Below are 24,582 nucleotides of genomic sequence, written 5' to 3' on the forward strand. Positions count from 1 at the left end.
CGGACCAACTGAAAGGCAATCACTATTTGATCCATTGGGGTTATCGCTGTCGTAATGGCGTTCACCCAATCCGGATTGAGTAGATGTCTTCCTTGGCATGGATGGCAACAGATCGGACCCCCAACAGAAGCAGCCCAAGCATGGTAATCCTGCGCCATGTCACATGCGATGGTAAGTCATTTTCCGTTTCAGCAGCGGGGACCGACAACGTCAAGCGGCCAATGATGACTGTAGGTCATCCTTGAGTGTGATTGTCCATGTTTTCAGCTGCCCGGCCGCATGCCTTTGCCAGGTTGAATGTGGGGGGGGAGGATTGTGTTGGTTGTAGAAACTCACGGATAAATTGTCAGCCGGTGTTACCAAACAACCGGAGGTGATGTTGAAGGAGAATAGTGGAGAGGCCACGAAGTTGGCATAGGATTGGAGGAGTAGGATTGCTGACGAGATACAGTCAAGGAGTCGGCAGCGAAAGATGCGACGGAGGCAGTCGTTGTTCAAGACATTTAGTTTCCTCAGGTCAGCTTTTCTCACCGGCCATGTCTTGTAACTGTACAACACGAGGGTGCAGACCGCCGCTCGCTAGATCCTTCCCTTAGTCCTCAGGGAGATCTTGTGGTGGGACCGCAGTCAAAGGCCAACCAGGCGATATCAATCCGATTGCCCGGCTCCGTGGCCGATGGTCCATTCTCCAAAAAACAAGGAGCGGAGGTCCTTGAAAGAGGCGACATTTTCCAGCATTATGCCGTCAAGTACGATTGCTGGTCATTGTGGTAATGACCTTAGTCTCTGTGCTATCGATGTACGATTGTACTCATGTAGCCTGTTGATGTAACAGGTTAAGTGCTGAAAATGAGTCACTTTGAAAATGTGAGGCCGCAGAGACTGTGTGGGGTCGTGTGACTTACACTGGCTCCATTTGATTGGTCAAATGGAGTCAAACGTCACTAGTACATCCATTCGATTGGTGAATCTTGAGTCTGAAGACCTCTGAATCTTGCTGACAAAACCAATGTAACACAGTACCATGTCTTCGACACAAAAATACTATAAACTAAAAAGTATGTTGCTAGAACTATTTTGACAAGTAGAATACACCCCAAAAATGACTTATGTAAATGTCATGGAGAAAATGTAACGCATTACTAGCCTCCTCTGGAGGCATCAGTAATTGAAGGTCGCATAGCACGTTTGTGTTGTGTTTGCTGAAAATTGGATTGTGAAAATGCCATTAGTTCCACGTCTAGTTACAGCCAAATTCAATGTGCGTTACATATTGTCTGGATGGGTGTTAAAAGGACTCTTTAATTAGCTGAACACTGGCACTTATGTTATAATTCTGTACGTAAAATTTATGTCAGTAGTAAAAATTACAGAATGATCTGATTTGAGGCTTGTTTTGTGGTGGTATTTATCTAGTGTTAATGACGCCTACTTATGAAGAAATGAAGGCATGAACTTGATGATATCGACATAGGGACGAGGCGAGCCCAATGCTATTTATTACTTGTTTGCTGGGTGTCATTTTCTCAGAAAACTCGAAGAATTAAGCAAAACCAAACCAATGGGATGGACCAAGCAGAGGAGTGGAATTGGCAGCGTTCGTTTCAATGATTCTGACTTGGAAGAGTACGTGTTTTGGTGGGAGTTTGGAAGGAAATAGCTCACTTGAACAAGAATCTATGGCCGCCTCGGAGCCGGAGTGTTTGTGATGGCACGAATACTGGCTTCTGCCCAAGACGGGGCTGGGGTTTCGCGTCGCAGACAGCAGTGAGCTTCTAGCAGTTAACGCAGCCGAGGCTAATGGTAAAAGCCAAGGCTTCTTCCCCGGTCTTCTGGTCGCCGCCAGCAACGCTGCTCCCCTTATACCAGCTGGGTTTTTTTTTCAACACAAACGTATTCTTGGGTGTCTTGAAGGGCGCTATATAAATCTCATTTATTATTATTATCGTGACAGAAAAATGATTAGGCATCCCATTTACTATTTTCCTAATTTTCTTAGAGTGAGCGCTTGCGGAGAGGCTTATCCTTGTGCTATTTCCAGAGGTTGAAGTAGGCATACGTAGAGATGTCGACATTTTGGTGCCAATTGTGCGCAGTTTTGGGACATTATATTATTATTTAGACTACATATTGTGTACAGTTACTCCGCTGGCACCACACCAAGATAGGGGGGTAGGGATTGGAGGTGTGGAGTGGTCCATCTTTCAAAGGAAAAAGAGGCGTGTCAGGAGTAGCTAGTTATTCACTGAATTCTCCAAAACAGGGATAAAATTGAAAATGCAAGCTACTTTCATTTTCTTAATCAAAAAATACATAGAGAGTTTTTGAGTGAAAAATGGGACATCTTGACTGCATGGTCCCTTTAAAAAAAATGGCGACAGTGTGATGTTAGTCAAGTCAAATTCACGCTACGTGTCTCTAGTAAGGCGGCCAAGTGATGAAATCTTATCCAGCTGTTATGAAAAGAACATCAAGGCACTTTTCAACATTCATACAAAAGGGCTTCTTTCCAACTCAGAGAGCAAACACAGACGCACTAAAACAACAAGTGAAGTGTGTGTCTCACATATCAAACATTTCATGTGCCACCCACTTGAAAAGGAGAGGCTTAGTTGCTATTGTGAGGCAAACTGCCGTCATGCAACAATAACCGCAACGTGGTGGTACGGCACACGTACGGACTATTATACACACACACACACACAACTTGCACACGATTGTTTGAGCACCCCGCACCCGCGACACCCTTCCACACGTGTGGACCCGCCTGCCAGCAAAGACCTCCGATGTCAGGGAACAGCGCATTGAGGCTAATGCACTGCACTGAGTAAATATTGACAAATCAGAGGATTTTCTGTTCTCACCCACTTGGGTTTCAGGAACACATGCGCTCACACCAACTCGTACACCCTCATGACCTGCAAGGGCCAGTGTGCGGTTGGCCGACGAGTTCCACCGGTGAGAATACTTAATGCTGACGAGACTTAAATCTGAGCTCTTGGCAAATGCTGTCCTTATTATGCTGTTCATTTCAACTCATTACAGAAATTCAACAGAAGACAGACGCATGTAATCGTACTCTAAGCGATATGCAACCTCTCGCTGCACTAATAGCTCGCACAGCGATAACACAGATGCACTGAGTTATGCCGAATTTTTTCTGAAAAAACACAACCGATGGAAGCATGGAGAAGAGCATGGCTGGAGATGGCTGAGATACGAGTTAAAAACTACGAGAGGTGGGCATTCCGTCAGTACTGACAGATGTTCCGCCATTCTGTCACTGCCGGACTCCCGGTTTGCTGGCTAATGCCAGGAAACAAAAAAAAAACAAAAACAGATGAACTAAGCACCAATGAAAGCGGGTTTTCATCAGTCAGCGGAATTGTCACCAACTGGGTCAGCACCGATGGACCTTCTCAGTCCGTCACTGACCGTTTCGCTGATGACTGATGGAAACACGTGCCGCATGTCTTGCATGCGTTTGTGAATATATACCGGGGTTGCTTCAAGTGGACTGCATTGACAATATATGGAAAAGCGTCTCCAGAAACACTCACACAGTGCTGTAATTTGTATTTTAATTAGGGAAAAAATAGCACTCGATATTATTGTACTTTAAAAAAAAAACACACAGTGATGACATCATTGAATAGAATTTAAAACAATTCAACAGTTTTTGTCACACTGCATCAATTGAATGACCATTGTGCTGCTCCTTCTGGTGTGTCCACCTTGACCACCTGGGGGCAGTATAATGCAGACAGACAGATATGTGATATGCTTTCACTTGTATAGATAGTGCTCTTATACCTTCAAGGTACTCAAAGCACTTTTTGTTCCATCTTTTCATTCATCTACTGATGAAGTTTTGGAAATATTGGTCTTGTTTGCAAATCTTTTAAATTACGAATCCATTATTTCTGTTTACAAATTGTTTTTTTTTCTTTGCAAATATTTTGGGGATTTCAAATTCATTTTTTGTTTGATTGCAAGTAAAGATACACATTTCTTTCCATACCATAGAGTGGTCATATCTCAAGTCTGAGCTTGCCAGTCCAAAAAAACAAACCAAAAAAATTGAAAAACGACAGCTTGCCTCTGGACAAACTCATAAATCGAGTCAGTCGTACATGTAAGAAGCGTTTAATTATGCACTGTCACTGCTGCTGATGGACTATGAATTAGTTTGGAAATGCCTTTAAAATTCCGAAACCATACGAAGCTGTTGTTGCGCGCATTCACAACATTGTGACATTGGACACATTCTAAGCACAATGTGTAAAAAACACCCCATCAAGAAAGCCATCACAGCACACTCCAAACAATCATGCGGACAAAAAGATGGAAAACAAGTGGAAAAGAAAAAACATTGCAGAGGTAGTCTGCCTGCGGACAAGGGCTTCTCAAAAAATCGGCGTGACTCCTGCGGGTAAATATTTACCAAGTTGTCATGGGACCCGTCCCCAGCACAGGATACTGTTTAAATAATGTGCACACAAGGAGGTAGATGTAGACACTGTATCATTGTAGCCCTCATGCGGGACCTTGTCACACCACACACTCTGCTAACAGTGTGGAGCCACGCCAGAAGGGTGCAGCTTGGTTAAAAATAGTTGAGCAGGACTTTGGAGCGTGTTGATGGCTTGTAGGGAAGGTGAGTTGAAGGCAAGCTTTGCCAAACAAATATATTCAAATACCAGAGCTGGGCACTTGACCCTTTTTTGCCCGTCCGGCCGCGACCCTCCACCCTTGACCTGGGTACCCTTCCGGCCGCGCCCCCCCGGCCATATTCATAAACATCGTCGGCGCCCGCCCTGTTCCGAACCCCCCCCCCCCAGAAAAAACGTGCACGATGCCCCCGCGGGAGAGGAGGTTTATTTAAAGACAATTAGCTGGCTAACTGGCACGCTTCAAACGCGCCACTTACTCACGTAGCGCCACTTATTCACGTACTTACCCGGCTGCGTGTACTAACTTCCATTGCGAGCCCTGGGGTTGGTTTTGTCGTATTGTATAATTATTTGGGTCCAACAGACGACAAGTCTGCATCATTCAACAAGTTACTTGTTTTCCACACTTCCCCTCCTTCACACTTCCCGGCCTTCAAAATAAAAGCATGCCAGCAAACCACTACACAGCAGTTTTGCTGCAGCGTATTTCCGGAAGTAGGAAAGTGCATGATGTGCCATACTTGAGTGCTGCGCGCAGCTTGAATATACTTCCGGACACAAGTTGTTTTGAAAGAAGCCTAAAAAGAAGCCTTTCACAGAGTAGGCTGAGATGAAATTTGGCCGCCTCGCGTCACACGCATGAGGGCCGATTAGTGGGCCGGACTAAAATTCACTTCCGGCCATGCTTAGTCCAGCCATTTTTAAAAATCTGTCACCCCCCACCCCTCCGCCCCAAAAATGGGCATCCGGCCGGGCCGGAGGGTCCGACCGATCCGGCCCAGGGACGGATTGCCCAGCTCTGCCAAATACTGACAAAATATCCATCCATTAGTGCATCCATTGTCTTATGTTTACCTATGACCCCTTCCAGCGAGAGTTGAAGGATTGCGACTTGCTGAAGCCAACAGAATCACATCATCTGCAAAATGAAAAGCAATCTTGAGGTAATCAAACCAGAACCCCTTAATGACTTGGCTGCGACTAGGAATCCTGTCTATAAAGGTTATGAACAGAATGTGTGACAAAGGACACCATTGGCTGAGTCTAACCCTCACTGGAAACAAATCTGACTTACTGCCAGCGATGTGGACCAAACTCTGGCACCATTATTACAGGGGATCCAGTACCCTATACGCTTGGAACACCCTCTACAGGACACCCTGAGGGACACCAAAACCTTCTGCTTTGCCATTACACCATAAAATAAATGATTCCAATTTTATTGCATTGTTTGATAAAATCAACAACTTTGGGCAACCATCTGCTGTTTAAAGCGGGAAGTCAACCCAAACATATTTTTTTCAAGGATATGTTCCCAGCAGGCAAACTAGTTGAAACACGGCATTCTCGTTTAGAGATTTCCGGAACAAAATAAGGACGATTCATAACAGTTGGCAGCCCTGCTAAAGCTGCAGTTCATCCTCATACATTTGAAGCCACTAGGTAAGAAAGTGATATCATGCCTGACCACGTGTTTGATTAAATAAATGTTTTGGCATCACAAGAGCTCCAATCAAATTAGGCCATGCCGCAACAATATGCTGGCCTTATTATCCTCTGTGAAGGATGAATGGTAGTGGGGCACAACCTTCAGCTGCGGGTGTTGAGTCATAGAACATGTGACTATAAGTTGGGGGATTGGAGAGGGTGACGTTGTTAATGAGGCTTCCACAGGAGTGTTCAACTCACTGCTGTTTTTCGACAGGACTCAAAGGTACAAATGAGCCACTGATGAGCAAAACCAAGCAAACTATGACCTAAATCATCTCTATACGACGAAAAGCTATGCTAAAATAACAAACCAAATGATAATAAATGACTAACCTGAAAATTGATATAAAGATGTTTGCAAACGCTACTGTTCCAACTCCCAACTCGCTACGGAGGCGTGTACGAGACTAAGCCACTTGTATACCCCGTGGTGGCAGAGTGAGAGTGAGTGAGAGTACGTCAAGATTCTGGAAGTGACACCCACAAAAATGGTCATATCGGGGTGGGGTGGGTTAGGAGGCAGCATCTGACACTGGGAAGAAGTGAACCATGATATTGTGTAGGTCGACTGTACAGTGAGTATAGACATCTTACAGGAAGCAAATACTTTGGCAGGAATAACTTACTTTTACTTACTATAGTTCCTGAGATCAAATTTACAAAAAAAAAATTACCGTAAATGTTATAAAAATAGTTACAACGTGTCACAGAAATGCTGCATTACCTGTCACCAATCCAAAGAGCATCTGCATGCAGTTCCTAGAACTTCTGTGAAAAACTCATCTGACTAGAGGAGCCGTGGTTCTTGCTTTTAAGTAGCTGGATCAGAGCCCAATCTTTAACCCGCTTGTCGCAAAGCTGATCTCGGAGAAACCACATGCATCTTTCTAGTCTCACACAAATAAGATTAATGGTGGCCGCGCTGGGATGCGCATACACAGCTGCCAAAACCAGACATACCGCACACGGCACCAGACCTCTGGGACCAGGCTGGTGAGCGTCACCCATCACTCAGCGGCAGACTTGTCGTCTGCACACCACGGTGGGGCTTGCCACTCCCGCTGTTTTTAGTATTCATGCCCAAGTGAAATCTGCATAAGCATATGGGAATATAGCATTATAAAAAGCTTCAAATCATACATGGAATGTACAAAGGAAAATGTGTTTTGATACCAAATTTAGAGGTCCACTGCATGAATGTACAAAGGTGCCTGAGATACGAGTTTTAATTTTGCTCCAGGACCACCCTTGTAACTCAAATGCATTTCTTAATGGGGAAAAAAATTGTAAAAAAATATACAGTAACAACATTTTGTCAGACTTTGAATCAATTGAATGGCCATTATGCTGCTCCCCGCCTCAGCGCAGTACAAGACAGACAGATGGGCATACTGTGCGAGGACGTCTGCACAATAAAGGCATTTTAGCTCATCTTAGCCCCTAACAGAGGATAAAGAATATATGACTGAAAGTACAGTTAAATGTGTTGCTGCAACATTTGTGTTCAAATAAACTGAAAAAAAAATGCTTTGCATCATTTACTCAATTTTATTTCGTCAGGTGGTTGCACGAAATAAAATCATCTAAATCCAGATAGACTCTAAAAAAAAAAAGCATCTGGATATAAATGCTTTTATTTTGTGCAACCACTTGACAAAATTAATTTGAGTAAATTCAACCATCATTTTTTTCAGTGTTATCCGTTTCCTTTTTATGCGTTAGCACTAGTATAAAGTTAGCAGATTACAGGCTAAGATATGCATTTGTTTTAAATACACAATGTGTAATTCTTACTTTTCGTCTATAGTTTGATAGTGAGGTTCAATTGGGGTGGCAAACAACTTCAAATGTAATGTCTCATAATTTATGTTAAGTTCCCACTTCTTAGTCCAGTCTTCCATGTTGTCGTATCAGCTTTTAATTTGTAGTAATTGTTTCCTCTCATTTCAGCAACTTTACTTCATGTCATTGCCTCCTTGCCATGGTGATTGTCACCACCTGTGTCCCATTGCCCTGTGTGAAAATAGTCTGTCCTTTGTCACATCGTCTTGCTTCCTGCCATGCACATCTTGGACCAGCACTGGATTCCATGTTACCAAAAGTCAATGCTTTTGTTACTTGTGCTTGCTGTTTGGTTTTGCTTATATTTTGAGTTATTATTCTAATATTATTATTTATTTTTTTTACAGTTTTGCTGTGATTTTTTTTTTTTGTTACTCCTGATCCAGACTGCGTTTCCTGTGTCTCTCTTGTTTGAAATTTAGAGATCCCTGTTGATTATTCAATAAATCAACTGTTATCTTTTGAAACCTATGAAATCTGCTTTTGGGTCCATTTTTTTCCAGCGTTATCAGGAAGCCGCTTTTTCAGGAAGTTGTTCACTAATTCTATGTGCCAAACTGCTGCTTATTGTGAGATGAGTTGAGTTGACTGCCATCACACAGTGCTCATAATATCTCAAGTTTGCGCTTGCAAGTCAAAGCACAAAGTCGTCCGAACAACGGCTCATATGTTAAAAGAAAAAGTTTTAAATACTAAATTTCATTTCTTCTTTCACTTTTATCTCAAGGTACCAACTGTAACATTTAGTTAAATGTACCTTGCAAAGTAATATCTGTTACCAACGTTTTTGTAGCCGTCAAATCTGGGATAACTGTACCTGGATGTTGGAGCACTCTTATTGGCAGAATTGATCAAGTGAATTCAAATTAGTTTGTTTCCTGGCACGTACTCGTCTTTTTACGCATAGTCCACAATGCAGTCAATCATGGCTGCAGCTGCTTATGAGAAGTTAATAGGGCTTGGATTTGTCAATTTAACAGACGTTCAGAAATTAGAGTAGCCTGTGTGGATTAGAGAAAATCCCAAACAAATTCCAACTTGTGCACCCAAGTCTTGTTTTTTTTAACATCATTGAAAATGTATGTTGCACAATCATTCCACTCTGTTATGGGAACGGTTCACATAAATCATTAAAAGTCCCAATTTGATGTTATTGATGTCCATGCAGAGCAATTGGATGCTTCAAGCTATCATGTAAATGTCTTTGACAGATGCCTACTCAAAATATGTCAACTGTGGCTATGGCTGGTCTGTGTAATAAGCAACTGATTAGCTGCTGCTGTTCTCTCATGGCGACAACAGCATTCAATGGCTAATCTTTTAGCAGCAATAGTGCAGGCGCTGATGCACAGATTGGCAGGCTGAGTCACTTTTGTAAATGACTGAGCAGATAATGTTGCCAAATCTGCCATCGGAAATATCCAAGAGTTAACACATGGAAAGAAAGTAAAATGAAGATTACTCCAATTCCACTTTTTTTCTCGGCTTGAGAGTTGACACTGGTGCACTTGCAGGGAAATCAAGATTTTTCTGATGCTGTGAGTGGCTGCAGGCATTTGTTATTTTATCATCCCGCATCTTCCTTGAGTTCTTTGCAAAGCACCCTTACATTCTCGCCCAGCCTGAGATGTTTGGGTCGAACATCAACAGATAGTATGATACTGACGCTGAGTCCCTCATTCTTGTATTTCATTCATTCAGGAGGAATTCCACACACTCCTCCCCCAAAAAATTCAACAACACAATGAAATATAGACCAAAAACAGGCCGTCTATTAATAAATGCTCTTTAACTACTTCACTGCCGGACATTTTGAGATCCTCTTTTACCCTAACGTTTGAAATAATTTGAAAAAAATATAAAGTTCCTGGGATTGAATGGCCGGGCTGTGAAAAGACAAATAAATATGTCAGTGGCAGTGAATGAGTTAAATATAAACATAACTTAAATGTATACTATTTGGATATCATCAGACTTAAAATCAGGCACAAAACAAGATACACAAAACCAATTTAGAAAGAATATATGAGAATTGATTTTAGAGTGTTATTAATGATCATAAACTATGCTACCACATCAATGTAGATCATCACACGTCGACCAGTATTTTATTCATGAACTCATACACGCTTAATTAAATCGTATAACCTGGTGGATTTTAAAAAACAAAAACCAGAGCTAATATGAAACATAGATGCATCTCAGTACAAGGAGTTAACCTGTGGAATTGCTTTAATTGTGAATTGAACCTAACAACAGATTTCCAAAAATATGAATAGAGGCGATGTAGGATCAAAGATGGCGTTACACCCTGGACTGATCATGTCAATGTCAGCACAAAAACTTCTGCCCCCTTTTGTTAAATCCAAGATTTTGCCACATTTTCGGGATTTTGATCACATTTAAACTTCCACACATCCCCCAACACCTACACACACACTCCCTTACCAACATTTTGGATAGTCAAGGATGTTTTTCTCTCCCCCTCAGCCGATCTGCATGTACAGAAAGTAAATTATTTCCAGGTGCAAACAAAAACAACTAGCGAGCAAATTTTTAGACAAGCCTGACTCGGAGCTAATTGCCAAAGATTGTATCTGTCTTCAAGGCTGCACCTTCACTACTCGAGAAGCACCCCACATCGAAAAAGGCTGTATATCCTCAAGTCGAGATGCTTGATTCTTTTACGTTCATACATTCAGATCCCTTCTGTCCTCTGACCTCGACAGAATAAAAAGCTTTTTAGAGGAAATCGGGCTTTGAATGTGATTTTCTTTTTGTAAAGCCCCAAATACATTAGAACCGTGGCTCTCAAACTATTTACAAGTACAATCCTCAAAAAATATCTGGCTTTCCAAGTACCACAATAATCAACAATATTAAAAACAGTAGTGTTTAAATAAAGACCTTACAAATGTAAATGTTATGGAAACATACCTAAGGTGTATCGAAATGGGGTTTTGCTATAACGCGGATTTCACTTGGGGGTCTGGAAGGTAACCCCCACAATGGAGCAGGGATTACTGCAATGCACATTCAATGCTCAACTTTCAACCTACGGCCACATCTATTTATATTTAAAAAAGTAAATGTTTTCAACGGGTATTTTGAAAACAACATTGGATTTGTTTGACTTTCATAAAGGTGGATTGTGACTTAATCACCATGAGAAAATGTGTTTCTGGGTTTAAGAATAGTTGAGAATGCCTTCTTTAGAAAACACAAATCACCTAAAAGCACAGTAAATTTGCAACTTTGTGCAGAATAGAAATGAATGATCAGGCCATGGCACCCAGATGGAGTGCAACTTTTGACATCAGGGAAGCATTATCGGCTCAGTTTCACAAGGCCAATGGGGAAGAGGAAATGGAGATGGTTGGAGGGAAGGCAAGTGGTGTACATGGACAGATTGAGACATCAGCAGAGTTAAAACAGACAGACATCAAGGAATGCAGCTACCGCTCCAAGCCCTAAACCTGTTGATCTGCCAATTTTGCTCCTCTTTGTCTTGACCGCAAGCCTGACAATTCATCAGGCTGACTAACGTGATAGAGGATTGTCTGCTGCCTGATTGATGACTCTGTCGCAAATCACAATTTAGACAACCAAATGGTTAAAAGGGCAATTTGACTAACACACTTGCATCTGATGATGATGATAGTCAGACTTCAAAAACAACTGCTTTCATAGCAGTCTGCTTGGTGTTGCCAGTCATCGAATTCTAAAGGAGTAATTTGTGTGAATTGACAAGACAGGAGGCGTTGAAGGGGTGCCTTGAAATACAAATGTCCCGACAACTCGTTATTTGGCGGACTCTTTGCTTTGACTTGCGAGTTCAACCCAAACATATTCTTTTCAAGAATATGTTCCCAGAAGGCCCGCTAGTTGAAATTCTGATTATTCTGATTAATATTGTGTTTGTGGAATATGCGTTAAGCAGCAAAATCCACCCATTTTTAGCCATCTCAGGGAGCGGCCATTTTGTCATTTCTGTTGACTGAAAATGACATCACTACTACTCCGGGCTCAGGTAACGACCAATCATTTCTCAGCTTCAGAAAACAGGTGAGCAGTGATTGGTCGCTAACTGAGCCCTGAGTAGTTGTGATGTCATTTTCAGTCAACAGAAGTGACAAAATGGCCGCACCCAGCTATGGCTAAAAACGAGTGGATTAACTCTTATTCCACAAACGCAATATTTATCCCAATGCCTTGTTTTAACTAGTGGTGGAGCAACCCATAATGTAGTAATACTCACAGGCATATATTCTTCATCCACTATGAAAAATGACTCATATTACATCTTGCAGAGTCACTTACAGTAGTAGTAGTACACTCTCAAAACAGTTAAAAATAACACTATTCGGGGTCAAAAATGGACCGACCCACTACTTGGTGTAGTAGAAGAAAAAGTAGCCTCCCATTTTTTGTGTCAGGATGTCAGTATTAAACTGCCTAACAGTGGCCAAGGAAGGCACACCAGAAGGAGCAGTATAATTAATTGAATTGTAGCATTAAATCATGATCCACAAACTGTTTAATTCTGAATATTCACTTAATTATGTTCATATCACTTTATGTCTTTATAAAGTAGAACATTTTAAGAACAGTTTTTCTTGTTCAAAAACAAACACGATTTTTGTTGTTTTTGGGGCCGCCGGGGCTGGAAGGGATTCACGGCATTTCCATTCATTTCAAAAGGAAAAGATGATTTGAATTTGAGTGTTTTGAGTTATGAGCATGGCCACAGAACGAAGTAAACTTGTATCTCAAGGCACCACTGCATAACTATTTCTTAGATTGTCAAAATCTTTAATTCAGTAATGGGAATTGGTCAAACTCTTTTTGTCTACACTTCTCAGTAGAATTTATTATTTTTGGTATTCAGTCAAGAACAAAAATGTTTTTACACTCATCCTAGATACTTTCAGATGAAGCAAGAGACGAGACTGCAATCTGGAGTGGCAGTTGACTGCCTCCCATGACTTATGACACACACAAAAATTGAGTGGCACCGTGAAAATCACAGTGCACGTTATGCTCAGCTGTGCACGGACATCCAGACAGATTTTTTGCATGATGAACAAAGAATGAAAGGAAAGCTTTCTGGGTCAAGAAAGAAAATTGCCGTCGTGCCAATTTGCTGAATGATGATTGGCTTGTCACGTTGCTGTCTCTGGCTATTGTCCTGTCATCTGAAACTCTTTTCCAAACTTGAAAACATGTTCTCACTTTGCAAAAATCCCTGAAATCTGTTTACTTGACTTGAAAAATAGATATAAAAAACGTACACACCCCCGGGACTAATATTGGCATAATAAGAAATATTTATCCACATCAAAGTGAAAAAAGTTAGCTTTTCTTTACTTTCAATCGCAAGAAAAACTTGAGAAATTAGGAGGCAAGAACGAAAACTGAACATAATTTCAGTGTGAAGGAATCACGTAAACTCTGCCATCAATTAAAGTTGCTCTGATTGGTCCCAATTTAAGTTGAGCTGACTGAGTAGGATACTGTTGACAATTCATTCCCAAATGCTCCGGCAGTAATGAAATGACCTCGAGAGGTTGCCCCACTTTGGTTCAAGCCAGTGGAGAGTTTGCTTCACCTATGTTCTCACAAAACAACCCCCATTTATTTTTCTTGCAGTCACTGTATTGCTTGAGGCCCATCACACATCAAGTGGACCAAAAGGAGAATCGGTTCATAGTTCAACTGAACTCACGAGGTACTCTCGGTCCATTTTAGATGTGATTTTAAGGTTTTGTTACTAAAAAAATCACATGACTTTGCACCTTCCGATCTTGCTGACTTAATAGTACTGTATGTTCCATCCCGAAACTATGTTAGAACATGCTTTTGGTGACTGAGAGCGAAAAATAAATCTGCAGGTTCTGGAGCATTCTCTATTCAGGCTCCTAATGTGGAATGCCTAACCAGAGGGAAATTAGGGCGGCTACCTCTGTAGAAATAGCGACCTATCGACTTAAGACTTATTTTCACACGCATTCACAGAGCTGCCAACCTATTGAAATTCACTTCCTGAACAATTTGTCTGAATTTCCATCTTTTTAACCTTCTGTCACTATATTTTGCGATATATATACACACTACCAGTCAAAAGTTTGGGGTCACCAAGAAATTTCCTTATTTTTGAAGAAAAGCAGTTTTATTTCTATGAAGATAACTTTAAACTAAACAGGAATACACTCTATACATTATTAACGTCGTAAATGACAAGTCTAGCAGCAAATGTCTGGTTTTTGGTGCAATATCTACATAGGTGTATAGAGAATCCATTTCTAGCAACTATCATGTCATTGTTCTAAAGGTACAAGGTGTTTGCCCATCGCGTCAGAAGGTTTAAGGATATTAGAAAACCCTTGTCGTGGGTTCGATCCCGGCTCCGGCCTCCCTGTGTGGAGTTTGCATGTTCTCCCCGTGCCTGCGTGGGTTTTCTCCGGGTACTCCGGTTTCCTCCCACCTTCCAAAAACATGCACGGTAAGTTGATTGGACTCTCTAAATTGCCCCGAGGTGTGATTGTGAGTGCGGATGTTTGCCTTTGTGTTCCCTGCGATTGGCTGGCAACCAATTCAGGGTGTACCCCGCCTACTGCCCGAAGACAGCTGGGATAGGCTCCAGCACGCCCCGCGACCCTTGTGAGGATAAGCGGTATAGATAATGGATGGATATATATATTTATATAGTATATCGTCGCTGTCATGTGAAAAACACTTATCTCCATTTTTTTCATTTTCTTATTTTCTCGTGAATATTGATTGGGGCTGTGCAGGGAACCAATGCAGGTCTGGTTTTGTTACACGGGGCTCTAAACTCCAGATGATAATGGAAATCTGACATTAGCTGATGATCAGGCTGCAGTGAACAGAACAACAGAGTATCTATGTGGATGTGTCAGTGCATGCTGGCATAGATACAACGGATAAAGTCACTTGTTTGTCACAGGGCAGACAAGGTGATGGCGGTGGAGGATGGGCGCACTGGCTGTTCAACTGGGAGACTTGCACTCTTTTAAGACAAACTTTTTTACCAAATGTGCCTCCCCGCAAAAAAATAAGATAAAATAAAATCTCTTTACATTTGCGAATTAGATTCATGTAATTCTCGTGTAATCTGACACACAAAAGACGACCGGTAAAAGACGGTGGTTAACTGACCAGCCTGCAATTTAAATCATGAGATGATGTTACACTAAATCTAAGGGATCAAGGGTCAGAGTCACAGGAAAATGTGACATCTCCTGTGCAAATATTTTGGGCTGTATTTTCAAGACGGTGCATGCACTGCAATTGTTGCTGATTGAAATTTGGCTGACCTGTCTGCGCCAAGGGGGGCATTCCATCAATGTGAAAGTATGTCCTTTGAAATGTGCCCAGCGCATCTGACAATTTAGTGTCAGAAAGTCTGCCTAACAGTACATATGCTGGGACGATGTCCAAGTTCACCGCAATTGGTGGACTAACGCAGTTCTGGTGAATTTTATCGGGACACAGGTTGACGGATTCAGAGACGTGTGTGGTTGTCCATCTGTCCATCCATTCTCAGAGCCGCTTATCCTCAGTCCTCACTTGGGACGCGGGCATGCTGCAGCCTATCCCAGCTATCAATGGGCAAGGGGCAGGATACACCCTGAACTGGTCGCCAGCCAATCGTAGGGCATAAAAAGACAAACAACCGTTCAAACTCATATTCACTTTGTATTTCATTCAAAAACAGCAGACAACAAACCCTCTCATTCATTGTAAAAAAATCCGTTCATTGAAGACATTAGGGCTGCTCGATTAAGCGATTTTGAATCGTAACCGGATTTTCTGGATAAAACGATGTTAAAAACGTTAGAATCGACACGTTAGATTTTGTTATTTTTAATGGATCTAAGCCACCGTAGTTTCCTCTGCATTTCCGCTTCCTCCCACGAGCGCGCAGTCCAAAACAACGGCAACATCCATGGCTACCGGCGATTCTGCTATTTGCTCAGGCAAGTGAGCGTTTAGTTAATAAATCGGGCAAAAATAGATCTGTAGTGTAGTGTGTGCCCCGCATGTACAATACAACCCATGAGCAAGTAACTCAACGTCTGAAAGTCGTCCCTTTTTTTTCTCCTCTACAACGCACCTCTGGTCCAGTCCTGACTATGCATCCGTACTTAAGCTTGACAGTGCATTGTTACTGAGTGACAGTTTTGCACTAATCATTGATTTATGTTTAAGCAAGACCAGGGAGAAAGGTGAAAGGCTAGTCACTAGCTGGTTGGCAAAATGACTTGCTGACAGACTGTTTGGTTTACAGACTTGACTGTCTACCTTCTCTCATGTTGATGATTTTGTGTCAGATGGTATATGCACTTTCTTCTTTCATTATTGGTTTGATTAAGAACAGATCTGAAATCTATTGCGCAAGTAAAATGCTGTTAATCCCAATGGATTGTTCTGTGTGTACTAAATTAAATTGACTGGCATTTTGAGTTCAAAGAAAGAGAATTTAAGTTTAAATAAAAGACATTCAAAATACTTCATTTTTCATTATTTTTTATTTTACAAAGAAATCGTAATCGTAAAATCGGGTTTGAGAGAAAATAATTGGGATTTTTGTATTAGACAAAATCAAACAGCCTAGAACACATGATTAATATTATGGTCCTGCTTCCACTAAGAGTGGCACTGAATGGGAATCAAGCAGCCCATATTACTATTGATCATACTTATTACATCTTTTGAATATTGTTATTATCAGGATTTCTTTCACAAGGGTGACCTGGCCAAGAGGTCTGAAGCACATCATTAGAACAGTTACAAGAAACTGACAGAGTAGAGTAAAGCTGCAATGTTAAAAGGTGCAGGAGAGTTTTTAAATACGTGCGGAAGATATAAAGGCTTGTCACACAAGTGTGCGTTTGAAAACCCATTCCTTGTGTGGTGTATGCGCTAGGAGGGCTCAAGGACAGAACGCTGTGTCACGTTGCAGTGTAATATGCAAGGTGGGCGTGACGCGATATGTCAGACGGCGCGTTTAATAGGACAGGGGCTAGCTGAGTGATTTCAGAGACCAACCAGTGGGAAAAGCTTCCCTGTAACTTCCTCGTAGGCTACTACGCAAGCACTTCCAAATATGGGCAAGCTTGCACAGGGACGCTGTGGTCCTTGCACGCTGCCCGGAAAAACAATGGCAGTGTGACAAGGCCTTGAGGGCCGCCCACACCAAGGCTATGTGGCCAAACCCGACTGTTACGGACCATCACAAAAAAGACGACAGTTGCGACTCATATCCGCACATTGAGTGACTGATCCATGAACATCTACTGCCGTTGCTGCGATGGAAATTTGCGTCCCTATATTGGGTTTTGAGGCTCCACTTACAGTATATTGTGTTGTATCACTTTTATGAAAACATAAAAACAGCATGGTGGTCAAGAAAGAAGCTGGTTGCCACCAAAAGAGGAAGTGGGCGAGAATAAAGGAGAGAGTCTGGATATTTCAAGAAGCTGCCACACTGAAAGGTTTTCCTTTGGATGTTATATTTGTTAAAGTGTATTTGTTTGGCTTGCGGACTGGTGGCAGGGTTGTCTGGTTTAATTGGATGGTTTTACGAATGTTTATAGTGATGGTCTTTTAATTAGTTTGGGCTTTTCTAATTAGATTTATTTATTAGGCACTGTAAGAAGCACTTTCAATTTCGTTGTCTTATTACAATAACAATAAAAGACATTCAATTCAAATCAGGATAGCCACTGATGGAATGAAGCTGCTTAGTACTTCTTTAGGGGGGGAGGACCGACTCATGGAAGAAAACCCAAGTGCATACTTGAGTTTGTTTTTACCAATGTCCCAAAGAATCCAGACATGTGAAAGGGGGAAAAGACTTAAACGGGAAATCAACGCAAACTCATTTTTATTAAGTTTCAAATCAACTTTTCACATTTTTTGTTCCCAGCGGACCCACTAGTTGAAACACAGCAATCTGCTTAAAATCGTGTTTGTGGAATATGAGGTAAGCAGCAAAACCCGTTTTTAGCCATCTCGGGGGACGGCCATTTTGTCACTTCTGTTGATTGAAAATGACATGACAACTACTCAGGGCTCAAGTAACGACCAAATCACAGCTCAGCTTCAGAAAACAGGTCAGCCATGATGGGACATTACCTAAGCCCTGAGCAGTTGTGATGTCATTCTCAATCGACAGAAGTGACAAAATGGCCTCCCCCGGAGATTGCTAAAAACCGGTGGATTGACTCTTATTCCAAAAACGCAATATTTATCAAAATGCCTTGTTTCAAATAGTGGGCTTGCAGAGAACATATTCTTGAAAAAAATATGTTTGGGTTGACTTCCCCTTTTAATGCTCTATTTTAACAATTCAGTAATTGACTGTTCTCAGTTATTGCACGTTTTCAGCAGTCTTCACACATATTTAATGTACAGTGTGTTTAGAAACCAATGTCTGAATCCACTTTAGAGGATCTTCAAATAAGACCATATTTATCCTTATGATTGAGCTACTTTAAAGAACTTTAAAATAGTTTTGTAATCTTTTATTTGCACTGCATGCTCTAGGAATTTTAGTAAGCTGTCTTTTTGCTGTAATTAGTTTTTAAATGCTTTTAAATATTGAACTTTTAATCACCTAAAGCACACTGCCTCAGCTTGTGTATGAAATGCACTAGAGGAATAAATCTGCCTTGCCTTACCTTAAAATGACCTAATTTGCTTCTAGTTACAGGATTTTCGGCATGACAAGTGGGAGGAAGGACTGCATATGAGTGAGGGCTAACCAGGGCAGAGGAAAACATCCATTTAGCTAAGTCCTTAATCCTCCGACACAGTCATTTTCTTGTACAACTTCAGGGGTTGTTTGTTTTTGTTACCCCTAAATTCCACTGCAGAACTGAGCCTGGATATGTCTTTGTTCAGTGTCCTGGCAACCAGTCTGTGTACGGAATAGAAAGACAGCATATCAAGCAAATGCGCTGTACATTCAAACCCTTGGGGCCTTATCTTTAGACAGATAGAAGTCAAGCAAGGTCTGCATTCCGCAGTGATGTCCAAAGTAGAACAACATAAAGGTGGGGTACTGGCACGTTGGGGTATGGGTACATAGGACAATAACCCTCTAAAATATGAATGTGTTTGCCAAGCCCAATGTTTCATGAGTATTCACCCAGAATTAGACCCTCAAAAACAGCGGCGTTTTTCTTTGCAAACAGCGCATGGCCATGGCAACAGTGTGAGATGAAATGAAAAGCTTTCAATAGGTAGGAATTGTTCAAATCTAAATTTGATGCCCCACCCCCATCATATAGTATTTTGAAAACATGAGATTTTGTTTCCCCTGTTGTTGTCCCAGGTGTCGAGATGGTACAGCCCAAGTTTGAAGTCAATCGGATTGACTGTCTAGGACAAGAGGGCAAAAGTATGGTCCCTGTAAATGGGCAAAAAATGGGCCAAATTTTACTCATACTGCTATAATACTCATTGCTCACTTCCTGTACATCTTAGGGTTTTGTACATCTGAGGGTGCTACACATGCCTCCCAATTTTAATAGCCCTAGGCCAAACGTACCTGGATAGGGCTCTGTTAACCGTTGTAGGGGACGTTACCGACCCGTTTTTATGTACTTGTGTATGATAACTATAAAATATACATTTCTTCGTCAGGCCAGATGTTTGTGCAAAGTTTGGTGAGTTTTTGTTCATATTTAGGTCATCAAAAATGTGAAGCTTGATGGATAATAATAATAATAATAATAATAATAATAATAATAATTTCTATAGACACTCGCTGCTTGGGCCCTAGAAAGCTATTGTTACAAATTTTGTCAGTGAGTCAGGCCATGAGAAATAGAAAATGCAATTCTGAAAGCTAGTATCAAAGTGAGTCCCTGTTCGATACACCGTTGTATCTAGTTGCCATCTGTGATGAATCACTGCCTTCTCATGGGAGTTTAAGAGATTTGTAAGATGCAGAAATTGGAACATTATCACATGGGGGGTGGGGGGTTGGGCGGCCTCGCTGGTGAAGACAATAAAGTTTTGTAGGGGAGCAGTAATGAGTTGAATTACAAGCAGAGTAGAAAAGTGGAAAAAAGAACAAGGGGCCTCAGAGAGCTCATGGGAGTGGCCACAATTCCAATTTTTCCAGTGGTACCTTGATATACGAGTTCACTTCGTTCCCTGACCATGCTCGTAACTCAGTTGGAATCATTGATGGAAGCCCGTTTAAAATCAGAGGCGGACCAGCCTATTGGTGGGTATTATTTTACTCCCCCCCCCGAAAAAAAGGTGAATGAGGGACCATAATGATACCCACGCTGCAGATGACGAATGACGAATATTTATATATTTATAATATACAGTACATATATATATATATATATATATATATATATATATATATATATATATATATATATATACAGTACATATATATATATATATATATATATATATATATATATATATATATATATGTATATATATATATATATATATATATATATATATATAATATACAGTATACAGTGTATTTAAATACTGATGTGTCAACTTGGAGAACCCTTTGAAATTTTGGCCCGTACAAGCTCATTGATGGCTATTCTGAGGTGAAACTTGTAAGCAAATCGGAGAAGGGCTATATGTTGAGAAATAATCCAGTTTTACTCTAAATTGAAGGTGGTGTTTTGACCACACTTTCCATAGGTGATGTCACACAAAAATATTGTTTTGGAAACTCTAGTTATAAAGATACTTTAACATCAAACCAAACGTGTGTACCACTGGTTCACAAAACAATGGCTACCAATATAGAGATGCTTCAAAACAGTTTTGGGATTTACACACACTTTGATCCATTTTGTTGACTATTTTGTAATCATTTGAGGTCGACATTATGCTGGATCATGTTAGCATGTGAGGATGGGTGGGTATCGTGTATGAGTAGGTGGGCAGCTAAGCAACCACAAAGTCATAGAGCTGAGAATCCTTTCACTGTCATGTGCACGCTTGCGATTGAGCAAACATCAGCAAAACAATTAGAAAAATACGCCTCCAGTTTTAAAGTCCAGGATGACAGACACTGTGGGGGTGGACAGAATTAGCTATGTATTATCCTTTTTGTTTGAGCACACCATCAGTGTGTATGCGTGTGTGTGTGTGCGTGTGTGTGGGGGGGTGTGTCTGCGAGTGTGTCCATGTGTGTGCCAATCTGGGTGTGCAAGATTTCGCTCGCCAGCCACTTAAGGCCACACCTTTTGTGAATACTATATATCAATCAAAAAAAAAAAAAAAAAGGAAGCATCTAAGTTAGGGTAGTGCTGTTTTCCATTGTTATTGCTGGTCGCTTGGTTAGTCATCACGTTAGAAGCAAATCTGAAATAAATAAAACAACTTCTGCTTCTGTGCAGTTAAATAATGGGTCATTTTCGTATAATATGATCAAGCAAAGACACAACACAACAAGCACAGCATGGACACACCACCTAAAAGCATTCACATGCAGAACAGTTAACGACAATCTGAATCGAAGGTGACACGGGAGCGGATTTTCACTCACGTACCGTACCATCCCGTCCCGGACCATAGTTAAGAAAAAAAAAAAAATCTCGGCCTGTCCCGGTCAAAATGACTCTCAGCCTCGTCCTGCTCCCATTCAGAATGACTCCCACTCTCGTACTGCTCCCATTTTGGAGGTCAGCTACACTAAAAAACACAAACCAAAAAAAACCCAGCTTGTCGCGATACCTTATGGACTCTCCCGCCTGCTCCCGTGAACTTTTGATCCCGTACCGTCACAATGCCGTGACGCCCATCCCGCAAGAATCCCGCAGGATTCCTGGGGCTTTGTGAGATTCCCGAAAAAATGTCAGCTTTAATATGTTTGATATGAACTCTGGGCTCCACTGATTGAGCCGAGGCCGGAGGCCTCAGAGCCTTACTGGGTTTATATTCAATCAGCATTTCATTGATGTATTCAGGACACATATCATTCAGTGATTTATACAGCAGTAGCAGTATTTTGTTTTAAAATCTATTCTCCATCTGATTGGGAGACAGTAAAAGACCTTAAGGGCTATTGAAGTTTGCAGTCGGAATCGACTGACATAAGCCCGTTTAAAATCAGAGGCCTCATATATATATATATATATATATATATATATATATATATATATATATATATATATATATATATATATACACACACACGTGTGTGGATATATATATATATATATATATATATATATATATATATATATATATATATATATATATATATATATATATATATATATATATATATATATATATATATACACACACACGTGTGTGGATATATATATATATATATATATATATATATATATATATGTATATATATATATATACACACACACATATATACATATATATATATATATATATATATATATATATATATGGATGTTTCACAAAAGCTAATTTAAATTTACAGTTGTTTAAATTATCTTTGTAATTTATAGTTTATTAATTGTATAATTGTGGCCAAAAGGAATGTTCATCGCCGTATGCGACATTGTGGAGCCTAACCGGGCTATTGTTTACAATGCAAGACATGCACTGTCATGGTGTTTCCGCTGAGTTATTTCCGTATTTAGTCGTTAATGGGTTAACAGGGTAAAGCGAGTTTAACTCTTTGAAATATGCGTGGGGGCGGGGGGGAAACAACAACAAAAAACTCGCCATGCTCATGGTCAGGTCGCTTCCTGTAATCATCTTTTTACAGTGTAACCCAAAACTCCGAAAATTCTGACGGCTATACATCACTAGGCTTGGCCAACATGGGGGTGTTTCCAAGCCAAAACACACACGAAGACAACAAAAGGAGCACCGAGCGTGCTGTGAAAGTGACGAAACCGCCATTATGCCTGATGGGTAGTGAGGGGGATTGATACTGTTTGAGCTGATACCACTAAAATGGATTCCCAAATTTTAAACATTGATACGGATAAAACTTCAGTCATTTGAGGCACCGTATTTGCAGTATCATACCACAAAGGAAATCAGTACTGATATTGATTAGCAGTTTCACACAAGGACCACAAAACAGCAGAGCGTGTAGAAATCTAAGTTATTACAACAGTTACATAATGACAGGTAGCGCCAAAATCTTTTTGTATCGGCCAAAATGCATCCGTGGCAGCTCGCCACAGGTAAATATGTACGGTATGTGGAAAATACTACAGCTATAATGTTTTATTTTGCGGAGATTAGAGACATATAGCCGATCAAAAAAATGTACATAAAATGCAAGTGAATGGCCAATCAGATTCAGGCGATCAGATGAGTGTCAAGTCTACTTTTGTCATCAGCAATACTCATCCAATGTTTTGGATTGCTGTTGTCTTGGCTGAATTGAAAACATGTGCTCTGTCTGCAACAGGACAGCGTTTGCGTTTGATGAGCTGTCACACCTATTTCTTGCTTTTTTGCCACTGAGTAATGGAAGCAGAGTGCAAGATGTACCCTGGAGCAAACTGTGCCTCACTCAGCTACCTGAAAATCTCCTTACCTCGCTCATGTATTCATTGTGCAAGATTTGTTTTGTTGGGCTGCTGCCTGGGAGACAGATGTAAGATCTACAGAGTGGCCCTGCCAGTTGCCTGTCACTCCTAATGGAAGAGAAAGCAGAATGAGCCTAATGAAGAATCACAGCTGCAGACTTTCTGCTGAGGGCAAAAACTTAACCTTCTTAGTTTTAACTTTGTTTCAACTTTCTAATTGCATAAAAACGTTTTGCCACTGCCTCTGCGGTTTTCAGTACACCAAATTCAATTATGAGTGCTCCTAAAATGGTTTCCAAACATGTAATAGCTGTTGGAGACAATAATTAAAAACTGTATACAGTGATACCTTGAGATACGAGTTCATTTCAATTCATTGTATGATCACAATCGTAACAAAAAAACACTTGTATCTCAAATGATCTGTTCCCATTGAAATTAATGGAAATGCCATTAATCCGTTCCCCACAATATTGTGCTGAAAACAGAAACATCCAGTAGGACTGCCCGATTTTGGAAAAAATAATCACGATTATTTTGATTGAGATTGAAATTACAACTACTAAATGATTTTTCATTGATTGAAAAACGATTATTCGTTCAACTAGTATTTATTCAACTACTAAAACTCAGCTACTCAAAATGATCATCATAGCCTCGCGCTCATTCATTCGTTCACTCCTGCACGTTGAACACTCTATTCTTTTCGTCAAGTACAAAATGACCTTGCAAATATGTGAAATTCAAGCCTCTTGCATTTTTATTCTGCTACATTCATACCTTTGATGCCTTGCATCTTTGCCCACATTGAATGTATTCTGGGTACTTTCACGTCGGGAACTTGTAAACTCACCGCACCGTTCTGCACATTAATAATTTTTCTTCAATTAGAATGTTTAAAAGATTGAGAAAAGCCAAAATTGAAATCACAATTAAATTTTGAATAATAGGCCAACCCTAACATACTGTACTAATCAACATAGTTAAATAGCAAGGCTATTAAATTAAGTGGTTTCACATCGCTG

At 40.7% G+C, this 24,582-nt stretch overlaps 1 protein-coding gene across 6 annotated transcripts in view; it reads right to left on the minus strand.

The window, feature by feature from the left end:
• The window catches only part of LOC147153589 (uncharacterized), a 69,436-nt gene that overhangs the window by 5,135 nt on the left and 39,719 nt on the right, over positions 1–24,582 (minus strand). For 3 of the 6 annotated variants that reach the window (XR_015087067.1, XM_086032622.1, XM_086032588.1), the window contains one exon: positions 23,566–23,665. The exons of 1 other annotated variant lie outside the window; for it this stretch is intronic. Coding sequence is in view for 4 of the 5 variants with exons in the window: in XM_086032622.1 (XP_085888748.1) it covers positions 23,566–23,665 (100 nt within the window). In the remaining variant the exon portion in view is untranslated. Of the gene's footprint in view, positions 1–6,892; positions 7,256–23,565; positions 23,666–24,582 lie in introns of those variants that run through there. 2 more of the 6 variants (XM_086032612.1, XM_086032596.1) reach the window with 1 other exon arrangement.

This window comes from Filicampus tigris, chromosome 1 (assembly GCF_054856515.1).
Source record: "Filicampus tigris isolate MCC_2025a chromosome 1, RoL_Ftig_1.0, whole genome shotgun sequence".
Taxonomy (NCBI): domain Eukaryota; kingdom Metazoa; phylum Chordata; class Actinopteri; order Syngnathiformes; family Syngnathidae; genus Filicampus; species Filicampus tigris.